The 13354-nt window shown below is 64.5% G+C and overlaps 1 protein-coding gene across 6 annotated transcripts in view; it reads right to left on the bottom strand.

Moving 5' to 3' along the window:
• MTA1 (metastasis associated 1) overlaps positions 1-13354 on the bottom strand; it is a 34699-nt gene that overhangs the window by 19686 nt on the left and 1659 nt on the right. For all 6 annotated transcript variants that reach the window (XM_061395581.1, XM_061395578.1, XM_061395579.1 and 3 more), the window contains exon 2: positions 883-950. In XM_061395581.1, the coding sequence (XP_061251565.1) occupies positions 883-950 (68 nt within the window). The remainder of the gene's footprint in view (positions 1-882; positions 951-13354) is intronic.

Raw genomic sequence — 13354 nt, 5'->3', positions numbered from 1 at the left:
AGGCCTGGCCCTGAGCTGCGCCCCCAACCGGCACCAGTGCCCACCACATGGGGGTGACCACCTGCTCCTGTCACAGCAGCGGGCACAGGGGAGCCCTCTTGCCCTGTGGCCCCAGCAGGCGATGAACAGGAGGCAGGGGAGGTGGCCCAGGGCCCAGGCTCCAACAGCGAGGCCGCCCCACAGCACGTCCTGGCCAGGCCCCAGCCCCAGCCTGAGACCGTCCGGGAGCACCAGCTCACTGCAGCCAGCCCAGCCTGGGGTTCCGAGGGCCCCGACCTCCCACCCACGCCTGGTCGTGGCGAGCGTGGTCGTGGGGCTGGGGTGCAGCCGCAGCCAAGTCTGATCCTTGGTGGGTAAGTGCCCTGACTGGCCCGGCGTAGAGGCCCCGCAAGGCAGACCCTCGCCTCCACGGGCGACATGGAGCTTCTTGGAGGGCTGCTCGGGGAAGGGGCCGCAGCCACCCCTGCGGGAACCTGGGAGGGAGGAGCAGCAAGCCCCAGGGCCGCTGACCGGGCTCCACGGTGGCTGAGGAGGAGGCACGCTCGGCGGCCCCCCAGCAGCCCCGCCCGTGCGGCCAACAAGGTGGCCGGCAGGAGAGGCGGGGCGGCTCCCGGGGCTGGGGCGTTCTGCAGGGACAGGGCCCCCTCCTCCGACCGGGAGCCCGCTCCCTCCGCAGCCCCGGGGCTGGAAGGGCTCAGGAGCACCCGCCCCAGTGTGGAGCGGGCAGGGAGATGGGCAGGGGCGTCCTCCGCTGTCACTCCTCGGTCAGGGGCATCCTACCCAGAGTCTTCCTGCCCACTGCATCCCCCCCTCAGCGAAGCCAGCAGGGACCCCGAGGAAGGGGCTCCAGGAGGACCCCCAGCAGGGATGGGCACACGCTACCTTGTTGAGCTCCTCGATCCTCCGGATCAGGTACGGGTTGCTGGAGGAGTTCTCGAAGTAGACGTAGTCTGCAAAGGGTCGGGGGAGAGCATGTCAGCTGTGCAGAGCCCCCCACCCACCCTGGGGTCCTCACTGTGGGGGCGGGTAAGCTGAGGCAGGGTTGCCGCTCCGGGCGGGAGTCCACAGCCCGCCCCCGGGACATCTTTGCAGTGTGGGGGGGCACCTGGGTCGGATGGGTGGGGCCCCAGGACATCAACACAGGGAAGGGCTGCCGGACCCCACCCCACCCCATGCACACCAGTCCCGGCCCTGGCAACCCACCACCTTCCCTGCAAAGACGGACATGCTGGACGGGGTCCTGGACTCCCGCGGGGGCGGGAGGAGGCCGGGCACCCAGGGGAGTGGGGTCCCAGACCTCAGGTCATGCAAACTCCCTTCACAGAAGTTCGTTTCCCCAAAGCCCTGAGGTAGGCGCAGGGAGGCCTGCAGTGGGAGTGGGGGGCCTGCCCGGGGAAGCCCAGGACAGCCAGCAGGCCACCGGCTGCCAGCCCAGCCGTGGGCCCTCGTGCGCCCGCAGGGGACGGCTGCCCCGCTGGACTCTGCTGAGGCTTGCACGAGGCCCAGTTGACCCCGGATGGACAGTACCCCAGAGGGGTCACAGCAGGGGTGTGCCCGTCCACGCTGACGGGGCGGAGGCCCCAGGGCGGGCCGGCCATGCAGTGGGCGGGCATTATCACATGTTGATTTGCTCAGTAAAGCCGTTTTTACAAAAAGGCCTCAGATCAACCATCGAAGCTTTCACTCTAAGAAACCAGATAACAAGCAAATTAAACCTGAAAGAATGGCTCCTATGTGTCAGGAACCGGAAACGGCCCACACACCCCGGGTGCCGTGTGTCCGGGGCAGCGCCCAGCTCCCCGGACAGGGGTGGGGGCTGCACCCCCGGGCCCCGCACTCCCGAGGGCGGGCTTCAAGGTGGGCACAGACGGGGCAGGACAGGGTGGGCCCAGCAGCCTGACCCTGAGCAGCCACGGGCGGCAGGGGGCTGCAGGGACACCCACCAAGGACCTGAACTGAGAAGCAACAGCCTCGCAGAGACAGAAAGGAAAAAGAACCCCCCAACTGCCCGCCAAACACGGAGGGAAGGCCGACCACAGGTCCACTCACACTCCCCCCGCAGCACTGGAGGAGGGGCCTGGGGCTCAGGAGGCCCCGACACCCCCGCCAGCACCCCGGGGACCACAGTGTGGAGTCCCCCACCCCAGGGCGCAACCTCTGCACAGCCAGGCTGGCAGCCTGGATGGGGCCACACCCCCAGCCCAGAGGTCACAGTGGTGGAATAAAGACGGAAAGCCACCTAGCCACCTCAGTCAACACCACCAGACCAGGCGTCCAGGGAACGTCCATGCCCGCTGGCAGGCTTCTCCAAAACCTACGGTACGCCACCTTTACCGAAGGACCCGGCACCGGGCACCCGCCGCCCGCCGCCGCTCACCACAGGACCCAGCTGGCTCCACGAGCAGAAAGAGTAAATACACGAGAGGCGTGCAGGTTGGAAAGAAGAGAGAGACGCTCTCCGTGCAGACGACGTGGCTGTCCACAGAGAAATTCCCGGCCGACCAAACAGCTGCCAGCACTGAGAGGCTGGGGCCGCCCCAGCCTGCTGGAAGGACCTCAGCTGCCCGCGGCCAGGGTGGCCTGCTCTATAAACCTGCTTTCTCTTGTTAGAAGAAAGCAGCTCAGGAGGGAGGATTTAACACGCTCACAGGATACAAAAGTCTATCAGAAGCGCCATCTACAGGACTCCCCTGGCGGTCCAGTGGTTAAGAATCTGCCAGCCAACACAGGGGACGCAGGGTCCACCCTCGGTCTGGGAGGCCGGCATGTGTCACGGGGCGGCTAAGCCCACGTGCCGCAGGAGAAGGCGCGCCGTGAGACCGTGCAGCACGTGGAGGAGCCCCGCTTGCCACGGCCAGAGAGGTCCTGCCGGCGGCAGCCACGGTCCCGCACAGCCAAGACCCAGCACACTGATAAATAAAAAAACTTAGGTACCACTTAATACTTCAGTACCGAGGTATCAATTTAACGATCTACGAATCTTTAAAGATCAAAAGTCCTGTGCAAAGATCTGTGTGCTGAAAACTACAAAACGCTAGTGAGAAAAACCAACAACGTCTAAATGAGTAGTAACGTACGAGGTATCATTAGAACACAGACCATGAGCCTTTTCCGGTAAAGGGCCCGACAGTGAAGACTGCAGGCCTCACAGGACAGGAAGCGAAACCAAAGATACCCCTTTAGGTTATTTATTCGCAGGATACACTTCCACAAACATTTTGCCAATGAAATCTAAAATTAAGTAATTGAATACACTTTTTCTGATAAAATACTAGTCTACTAAGAAATTGTTTGGGGGGGGACAATTCATTTAAGCAGGGCTCAAAGTTCACGTGCTTCATCACGAAAGCCCAGGGCCCTGTCCCTGCTGACACCGACCCGTGCCGCGGTCTCAGCGTCTCTCCACACAGGAAGCACCAGTGTCTGTCTGCCGGTGCGAAAGCCGAGTTGAGAACATTTGTGTCGAACTTGCTGAGCTTCCTCTCTGACCCTTCCTTTCAGCATCTGTGCAGCGAAGGGTCAGCCCAGCAGGCCCCAGGCCAGCCCTGGCTGTGCAACCAGCTGGGAGGAGCACCCTGGACACCAAGGTGTGAGTGGTCACACTGTCTGTAGCCCCGGAGAGACGGGCGGGAAGCGTGACCTTCTTCCTCTGCTGCTTGTGGTGTGCATCCTTCTGCTGTAAGGATCCTAACCTGAAGCTCGAGTGCAGCTCCGCCGAGTTCTCAGAGTCCTGTCGGCGAAGGACCAGACCCAAAGCACCTCAGAGGTGGGCGGCGGAGCGGCTTCTGAAACCCGGACACCTCCACCGCCCCGCACCGCAGCCTGAGCTCAGAAAACACACCCATTGCACACGTGGGTCCGAGCAGAGGTCCCGCCTCACCTTCCGACAGGAGGAACCTGCACAGAGCCGTCGGTGATTCGGACGTCAGTTGTCACCAAAATGGACGTGTAAATTTGCAGTAAGTGCCATTTTATGTCCTTTTCAGACGAATTCATAGAGAACCATCATCAAAGCCACAGCAAAACTTAACGTCCAAAGGCAGTCTGCGTTCGAAACGGTTGAGAAACAGTTGAGAGCCGTTCCCCTTGTCCTGAGCAGGGCGAGTCAAGATATGCAGCCTCCACTTCTGATACGACCCACAGAGCTGACGACGGCAGAGTCCACAGGCGGACGCGGCTCATGGTGGACACACAGGTGGAGTGAGGCAGGAGACCCCGTGTTCTGCACACACGCCTGCTGAGCAGCTGCCCGGCGCGCTCACGCACTCTGCCCAGTGTCCGGCCACGCCCCACTGTCGACCCGTCACCTGTGACAGGTCTGCCACCGCCAGGGTTCTCCAGGGAAGCAGAGCCAACGGCAGGAAGAGGCACGTATGTGTGCATGACACACGCGTGTGTGCACACTCACATGCAGCAGTTTGTCCCACCGGCCAGCTCGCATGGATACGGAGGCCAAGAGGTCAGACAACGTGCCGTCCGCGAGCCAGGGGCCAGGACGGCTGGTGGTGAGGGTCAGCCCAAGTCTGACAGCCTGAGATCCGGGAGCCCCTGAACCGCCCGAGGGCAGGAGGGGCCGGACACACGGGTAAGAGCAGGAGCCGGCCGCTCCCCGCAGTGCCGCAGCCGGGTGGGGAGGGCTCAGATAAAGCGCTGACCTGTCCCAAAGCACCCTGGCGGAAACCCCGGGACAACAACCCCGGCCGCCCTGAGCCTGCCCTGGACACAACGTCCCAGCAGAGCCCGCTTCCACTGCACCAGGCTGGTGTTTCCCAACTTCCCTGAGCATCTTGGCTGTGCCTGCAAGCAGACTCTTCACATAGCCAGGCTCCTGACCCCGGGGCTCCAGGCCCGCAGGCTGGGAAGCCGACCGCCAGCACAACGCAGGGACGTCATGGCCAGGGACCGGCTTTTCCAGCCAAAGTTCCGTGGAGACCCCATCACGTCTTCTTCATGGACTTGCTAAGGACGGTCAGCTGTGACGGGCCCTCTCTGAGCTGGAAGGTCCACAGCTGTTCCCACACACGCTGTCCCCGCACACACACGCTGTCCCCACACACACGCTGTCCCCACACACATGCTGTCCCCACACACACGCTGTCCCCACACACATACACACGCTATTCCAGCACACGCTGTCCCTGCACACACACACTGTGCCCACACACACACTGTCCCCACACACACGCTGTCCCCACACACACGCTATTCCAGCACACGCTGTCCCCGCACACACACGCTGTCCCCGCACACACATGCTGTCCCCACACACACAATGTCCCCGCACACACACGCTGTCCCCGCACACATGCTGTCCCCACACACACACAGTCCCGTACACACACACACGCTATTCCAGCACACGCTGTCCCCGCACATACGCTGTCCCCACACACACAGTCCCCACACACACACGCTGTCCGCACACACACACACACGCTATCCCTGCACACACACGCTGTCCCAATACACACACAGTCCCAACACACACACGCTGTCCCCACACACACGCACACACGCTATTCCAGCACACGCTGTCCCGACACACACGCTGTCTCCGCGTGCACACGCTGTCCCAATGCACACACGCTATCCCCACACACACACACTGTCCCAACACACACACACGCTGTCCCCACACGCACGCTGTCCCCACATGCACGCTGTCCCCGCACACACACGCTGTCCCCGCACACGCTGTCCTCGCACACACATGCTGTCCCCACACACACGCTGTCCCCGCACACGCACGCTGTCCCCGCACACGCACGCTGTCCCCACACACGCACGCTGTCCCCGCACACATGCTGTCCCCACAAACACCCAGTCCCGTACACACACACACGCTATTCCAGCACACGCTGTCCTCGCACACACACGCTGTCCCCGCACACACACGCTGTCCCCACACACACACGCTGTCCCCGCACACACATACAGTCCCGTACACACACACACGCTATTCCAGCACACGCTGTACCCGCACACACGCTGTCCGCACACACACACACGCTGTCCCCGCGCGCACATGCTGTCCCAATACTACACGCTGTCCCAATACACACACACTGTCCGCACACACACACACACGCTATCCCTGCACACACACGCTGTCCCAATACACACACAGTCCCAACACACACACGCTGTCCCCACACACACGTGCTATCCCCACACACACGCTGTCCCCACACACACGCTGTCCCACACACACACACGCTATTCCAGCACACGCTGTCCCGACACACACGCTGTCTCCGCGTGCACACGCTGTCCCAATGCACACCCGCTATCCCCGCACACACACACTGTCCCAACACACACACACGCTGTCCCCACACGCACGCTGTCCCCACATGCACGCTGTCCCTGCACACACACGCTGTCCCCGCACACACACACTGTCCCAATACACACACGTGCTGTCCCCACACACACGCTGTCCCCGCACACACACTGTCCCCACACACACGTGCTGTCCCCGCACACACGCTGTCCCCACACACACGCTGTCCCGGCACATGCTGTCCCCACACACACGCCCCGCGAGGACCCTCCTGAGCCCAGTGCTCCACTCTCTGGGACACTGACATTATGACGTGGGTGTGTGACTCAGTGACGGCCCCCCGGATGGGCAGACAGGTGGGCACACGGGCAGCCGCCTCACCGCCCACCGCTCGACTTCGCCAAGACCCCACAGCAGCCCAGGGACACGGGCAAACACACCCACATGGCGTGTCCCGACACGACTTTATTTAGAGACACTGAGGCTTGTATTTCACAGAATTTTCACTTGCCCTAAAGTATTCTTTTCATTTTCTCCCCCTCAACCATTTAAAAACGTAGGAACCATTCTTAGCTCGTGAGTCACAGGAGAACAGTCAGCGGGCCACAGCCTGCCAGGCCCTGCAGGAGGGACTAGTCCTGGAAAAGATGCCAACCTTGCCCCAAACTGATATCAGCCACAGTTTCACCATAATCCCAATCAAAACTCCGCAGTGTTTTCTGTAGAAAAGTCAGTTAAGACAATCCTGCACTTTACACAGGACAGCTAAGACGGCAGAACAGATGAAACCATCTGGAAACAGCACGAAGTCAGGGACTTCCTGGCCGCCCACTGGTTAGCACTCAGCACTGTCACTGCCCCGGGTGTGACCCCTGTCGGGGAACTAAGACCTCGCGAGCCTCAAGTGCAGCTGAAAGAAAAGGACGACTCGGAGACGCCCCCCCGACCCAGGCTTGCTGTGGGGTCACAGTGGCCCACACGGTGCGGGCAGGCAAACAGCGGTGACCGGACACCCCCGGGTCGGGGGTCGGAAGGCCGAGAGGTGGAGACGGGCCACAGGACACTCACACCCCCGGGTTGGGGGTCGCAAGGCCGAGAGGTGGCGACGGGCCACAGGACACTCACAGGCCCAAGAAAGAAGCTGAGGACCTTCGCCTCAAGCTCAAAATGTGTCACACACTTACAAGTAAAACCCGGAACTATAAACACTCTACGAGAACACAGGACAAGATCTTTGTGACCTTGGGGTTGGCAGATTTTATACACAAAATATGGAAATTATAAAGGAAAAAATTGCAAAACACATATCTGATAAAGCACTAAAATATACAACATAAAACAAAGCGTCACAACTCGGTGGCGAGCTTCTTCCCAATCTCAGAAACCAGGCAGAGGGCTCGTGCAGACACCTGGCCAGACGCTAGGAGGCCATCGACAGGTGGAAAGATGCCCCACGCCTCGACCCAGGGAGACTGGAGGCGCCCTGCCCGCCTGTCAGACCCTCGACAGAGACACTGGCCCGACGAGACCCAGCCAGCCAGGGTGCGGAGGGCCCGGGGCACAGGGGGTGCCCCCGCCCCGCCAGGCCCCCCCCGGCCCGGGACTCTCACGACAACTGACACAGCCACCAGAAGCTGGAGATGACTCTGCGGTGATGCGAACGTGCCCTTCAAGTGTCACGCTGAAATCCCAACCCTGAAGACAGCTATCTAGAGGCAGGACCTCTGGGAAGGCCTGAGGGTGAGCCCCGGAAGCGGGGGTTCGCACTCTTACAGGAGACCCCTGGAGCTCCCTGCCAGGAAGTGGGCTCTCCCAAGATATCAGGTCTGCAGGGGGCAGCCTGGACCGCGTCCAGGGTCCTGCAGCCTCCAGAATTGCAAGCAGCCGCCTCTGCTGCTGACCAGCCCTCAGGCTGGGGCCTCCAGACCCGACGTCCCCCAGCTGCCGAGTCCACCGCGACATGTCCGTTCGACAGAACCGAATCGGAAGGCAGAGGAAGGCGCTCCCCACACCTGGGCGAGCCCTGGACGCGCTGCGTGACACCCTGTAGGCGGCGTCGGGAGCGACAGGGTCCCCTCGGGGCTGCGGAGCCAAGCTCGGTGTGGGGGGCTGACCAAAAGGCAAGAGGGAAGCCAGCGGGTCGTGCCAGCCGTCTGACCGCCGGGGTCCCCCCGCCCCGGCCTGCTGAGACCACACACCTAGAAGCGTGTGTGACAGACGCTGTGCACACGTGTCCAAATCAAAGAGCTGAGCCGCAAAGGGTGTGTAAGCGTGCACTTCAGCAGAACTGGCTCTCACTCCCTTAGCGACGGTGATCGCATTTCTGAGGTCATCAGTAACGCTGAATTCTCCTGAGCTGACCCACTGGCCCAGGGCGAGGTCAGGGTCAGGGCCAGGGCCAGGGTCAGGCTCCTGCAGCCTCCGGCCAGGCTTTCTTCCGGGATCAACAGCCCAGCACCTGTTCTCGGAGCTCAGCTCAGAGACTGACAGCCGCATCCTGCCTCGCGTCACACCACTGGTTCACGGCTGCAGCCTGCCGGCCCTGAGGGACCCTGGACGCACCTCAAGGCGTGGCTGGGCCCACTGAAGCACGGGAACCTCTGACTAAAAGCACGGAACCTCCAACGGCACAGTCCTAAGGCCAGGGGACTGCTCGCTCGCGGCTCCGCCGGCAGCGTTACCCTGAGGGACCCGCAGACTCGCAAAGGCGAGCAGGCAGGAGCGACGAGGCAGGGCGGGACGAAGGGAGGTCCCCAGGAAGGAAGCGCAACCCCCGAAGGGCCAGGTCGCCAGCACCTCGGGGACGGGCTCCCACCAGCCCCGGCCGCAGACCCCGCAGAGGGCCGCGGGGCACAGAGGCTCAGCCCGGGGGCTGGGAGCCTGTGGGAGCCCGACCCCAAGCCCCGGCCGGCATCCACATTCACCTGCCGAGCCTCATGGGCCCGGGGCCTGGCACGAACACCCCCTCGGGCCCAGTGCGGACCGCGCCATCTCTCCAGCCAGACCTCCCGTGCACACACCCGCTGGACGGAGGCCAGACCCTGCCCGGAGCTGAAGTGGCCGATGACCAAGGGACCGGCGTCCGTCCAGGGGGTCAGAGGATGGAGGTGACAGGGGATTGGGCCGGGCGCCAGGCCTGAGCTCAGATGCCCCGCGCTCTCTCTGGACAAAGGGGCAGAACTGTACCCACCTGGACCCCAGAAAAGGCCCTGTGGACCCCACGCTGACCCACACACAGACCTGCAGGCCTGAGCTCACACGGTGCCCACTGGAGCATGCCCCCCCACCCTGGTGGCCCTGTGCTGACCCTGGTCCCCTCACACGGGATGTGGCCGCCTCTCAGGGGTGACCTCCCCCTCCCCAAGGGTAGCCCCTTCTGCCCGATGTCCACAAACAGAGCCCCAGGGGCCCAGGGGCCTGCCTGGATGCCCACCCTGCAGAGGGCGGGAGGCAGTAGGCCTGACCCCAGGTGCCGGGCATGGACCCCCCCGGGCTCTCTGCACCCGCAGCCCTCACCCCCACATCCAGCAGTCACTGTCGCATGGGTCAGCCAGAGGGACCCGGGCCTGCAAGGGGCCAGCTGGGGGCAGGGCCAGATGATGGGCCCTCAAGGCGCTGGGAGTCGACCCTGCAGTTTGAAGCGGAGGAGATGGGGCAGACCTGCTGCTCGGAAGGTCGTCTCCTCAGGCTGCCGTGATCGCAGCCAGGGGGCTGCAAGGCCCGGGAGAGCAGGAACCCGGCCGCCAGGCCCCCCCAGACACACCACCACCCCAAGCCCCGGACGGGACAGCGCCAGCGGCCTCCTCTGTCCACGCGGGGCCCCTGGAGACCCAGGGAAGCGGGCCTGCTGCCATCAGTCTCCAGCCCACCTGCTCCCCGAGGACAGATGGGCAGGGGTTCTGGGGGCACAGAGGTGCGAGGCGGAGGACAGTGCAGAACGCCAGGCTCGAGAGAAGGCCGGCTGCGGAGTCGCAGGCAGCCCCCCAATCCACATGGCACCCCAACTTCGGCCCCAGAAGGCGGTCCTGCGCCAACCTCGACCAAGCCCCCCTCAGCCCTGGCGAGTCCGGCACGGACGCCCACCCGTCCAGGTGCCCAGCAAGGCCACCCCCAACAGGAGGGCGCCCACCGCCCTGCCTGGCCCCAACCCAGGACCTGCCCCAGACACCCGAGCCACAGCTCCTCGCCAGGTAACCCCAGGCTGCAACGGCCGCAGTTTCCTCTCAGAGGAACGTGAAGGCCCCAGAAGACCCCCAACGGGGGGTGGGCTGCCGGGTGAGTGTGCGCGTGACAGTGGTCCACCCACTTCAGCCCAGAGCCCAAGGCTGCCGCTCCCCTCGCCACGATCCCCAGCGTGTCCCCACTGCCCCTGAAGCGTGTGCAGCTTTCCCGACTGGCGACGTCTTACCTCGTGGAAAGGTAAACAAGCACAAAAGCGTTTCCAACCGGAGGGCAGAACGCAGCCTGGCAAGAGCAGCAGAGGCGGCAGGAGCACCGTCAAGCGGCCCACAGGGCGGGGGACCCCTGTCACCTTTTGAAAGTCGGGCTGTCCAGGAGAACAGCTGTTAACACCGCACAACGAGAGCAAAAGCAGAGGAGACGGGACCAGCCACAGCCGCCCACTGCCCGGTGACCGAGGCGCCTGCGGCTCCGGGCCGCCGGTCCTCCGTCTGTCCCAGAGCTTGACGGGTCAGCTCTGCCTTCACGGAGAGGCAGAAAGAGGTGTCCTTGGTGCCCGCAGCCCAGGGCCACCCCGGACGGGAACCCGCCGCCCTCCTGCAGAGCACCGACCCCGCAGCAGGGCACGGACCCTGACCCCACCACCGGCATCCCTTGCCCGCCACGCGCCACCCAAGAGGCCTTCTGTCCAGGCCGGGCCACTTCCTGGGGAAGAACCAGGCCCGGTCCCTCCCAGGCTGACCCACTCCGCCCAGCTGGTCAGTTGGCACGAAGCTGCAGCCGTGCCTTCGCCCCGCCCAGACGCCCTGGCAGGGCCTCGGGACAGCCTGCCAGGCAGGACACAGGATGCCCAGGAGAGGCTGGGTGCCGCGGACCACCTTCTTGTGTCCCTCCCCTGCGGCACTGGGGACACATAGATGCTAAGACGCGCTGTATCTGAACTGCAAACCGAACAGGCATCCTGTACTTTTTTGTGCTGAATCCAGCGGCTCTGGTGGGCCGTCCCACGTGGAGATGGCTTCCCCGGGTTCTATCCCTGCGGTGCGCCAAGGGCGGGCAGCCTGCCCAGTGGGGCCCAGCCCCAGGGAGAGGTGCGCATCTGCCCGTCTGGGTCCTTAGAGGCCCTGACGGCGCCCCCCCAACCCCAAGCCAGCAGCTCCCCGGGACAGGACGCCGACCTGCTGACACCCTGCCCACCGGCCCTGCGGACCCAGGGGACAGCGCCTTGGGATCCCGTCCAGAGGTGGGGGACGGAGCAGCAGTGACCAACCTGGAGTCCAAGGGGAAGCGGGCCTCCGGGACCTGCGGGGCAAACCGGGGTCTGAGGCACAGGAAGGCCTGAGTGCGGCCAGGCCCCAGTTGACTGCACGGCCAGGAGGCCTGGAGCCCACACATCACAGTGGGGACGTGAGGGCAGGCTGCGGTGCCCATGGCCTGGGAGGGCAGAGACAGCACGCAATGGGGGTCCCACCCTGAGTGGCAGGGAGCCAAGGTGCAGCGGGCGGCCAGCGGAGGGCCCCCAGCACCCCACTGCCTCCCCCTCCAGGCTCCACCCGGGAGCTGGGAGCCTCTTTTCATTCATTTATTCAACACCCCAACGCGGCCCCACGGCAGAAGCCTGGGAGGGCAGAGGAGACCACACGTGCAGGGGGCTTCTGGCCAGGTAAACCTCAGGGGCACGGGGCAAGCCGGAAGGGTGGGCCAACCGGAGGAGTCTCACGCCGGGAAAGAGGAGACCTGCATGCGGAAAAGTGGTCCGAGAGGACACTGTGCAGGAGAAGAGCTGCTGGGGCGGCCGGGGGACCTGGGCAGGGGGCGGAGGCTGGGGCTGCCAGTACAGAGGGGGCGAGTCGGTCCGGGGGACCTCCTGCCGCAAGGAGGGAAACGAACAGGCCCCTCCCTGAAGGGCCGCTGCACCCCAGCCCGATCCCCACATGTCCACCAAGGGTCTGTGCTACAGGGGGCACGGGCCCCCCTTCCTGCGACCACCTGTGAGCCGGAGAGGGCAGGGGAGGGCCTGACAGGCCGGCAGGTGTCCTGCCTACCCACTGCCCCGGTGGGGGTGTGCACCCAAGGTCACGAGGCTGGCCTGGCCCTCGGGGTCAGCTGGCCAGCAACAGGGCAGATCGTGCACAGAAGTGGCTCGGACAGCAAGGCCAGGGCTGCTCTCAGGCCTGACGCGCTCCACCAAAGCTGGGCACGTGGGCCTCTCAGGATCTCAGAGACAGAGGGCACCTCGCCTCCCTGTGAATTCATGGACCAGCTGGGAACCCCACGGGAAACCAGCAGTGCAGTCTCCTGGAGCCCCCTCACCACAAAGTGGGGCAAGATCCAACGCCAGGGGCTTCCTGGGGCCCGAGGTGGGGAGGAATAGCCCAGGAGGGGAGCCCCAGGGCCTTGGCCAGCTCAGCATCCGGAGCAGGGACCACCTGGCTCATCCACACCCCTGCAAAGCACCTCCCTGCTGCCCTGGGGAAACAGGAGGCAGCAAAAAGTTTGGGGTGTGTTGAAAGCACGCTCGGGGTGACCACAGGCTACTAAGGCTCTGGAGAGGGAATCCCCCAGAACACAGCCCCTAAGCATACTCCAGGCCCAAGCCCTCAGCGGAGTGGGCTCCAGAGGGGACACGGCCCTCACCCCAGATCTGAGCCCGCCCCGCACACCGTGGGCCCTCCTCTCTCCTGCGCCCCAGAGCCCCCACCCCGGGAGGGCAGCCGGGGCCTCCTGCACCATGTGCTCCGCTCCGCTGGGGGCGCGGGGCTCCGGCCAGACCCCCTCACAGAAGGGTGTTGGCATCCCCCACAGCTCCTCACAGACCACAGGCCGCCCCCAACAGGTGGGCACAGCCCCTTCCCCCCCAGCTCGGCCCCAGTCCCCGCCGGCTCCCGCGGG

This window comes from Bos javanicus, chromosome 21 (assembly GCF_032452875.1).
Source record: "Bos javanicus breed banteng chromosome 21, ARS-OSU_banteng_1.0, whole genome shotgun sequence".
Lineage (NCBI taxonomy): Eukaryota > Metazoa > Chordata > Mammalia > Artiodactyla > Bovidae > Bos > Bos javanicus.
Note: the sequence above shows the minus strand (reverse complement) of the source record. Positions and strands in the feature narration are given on the sequence as shown.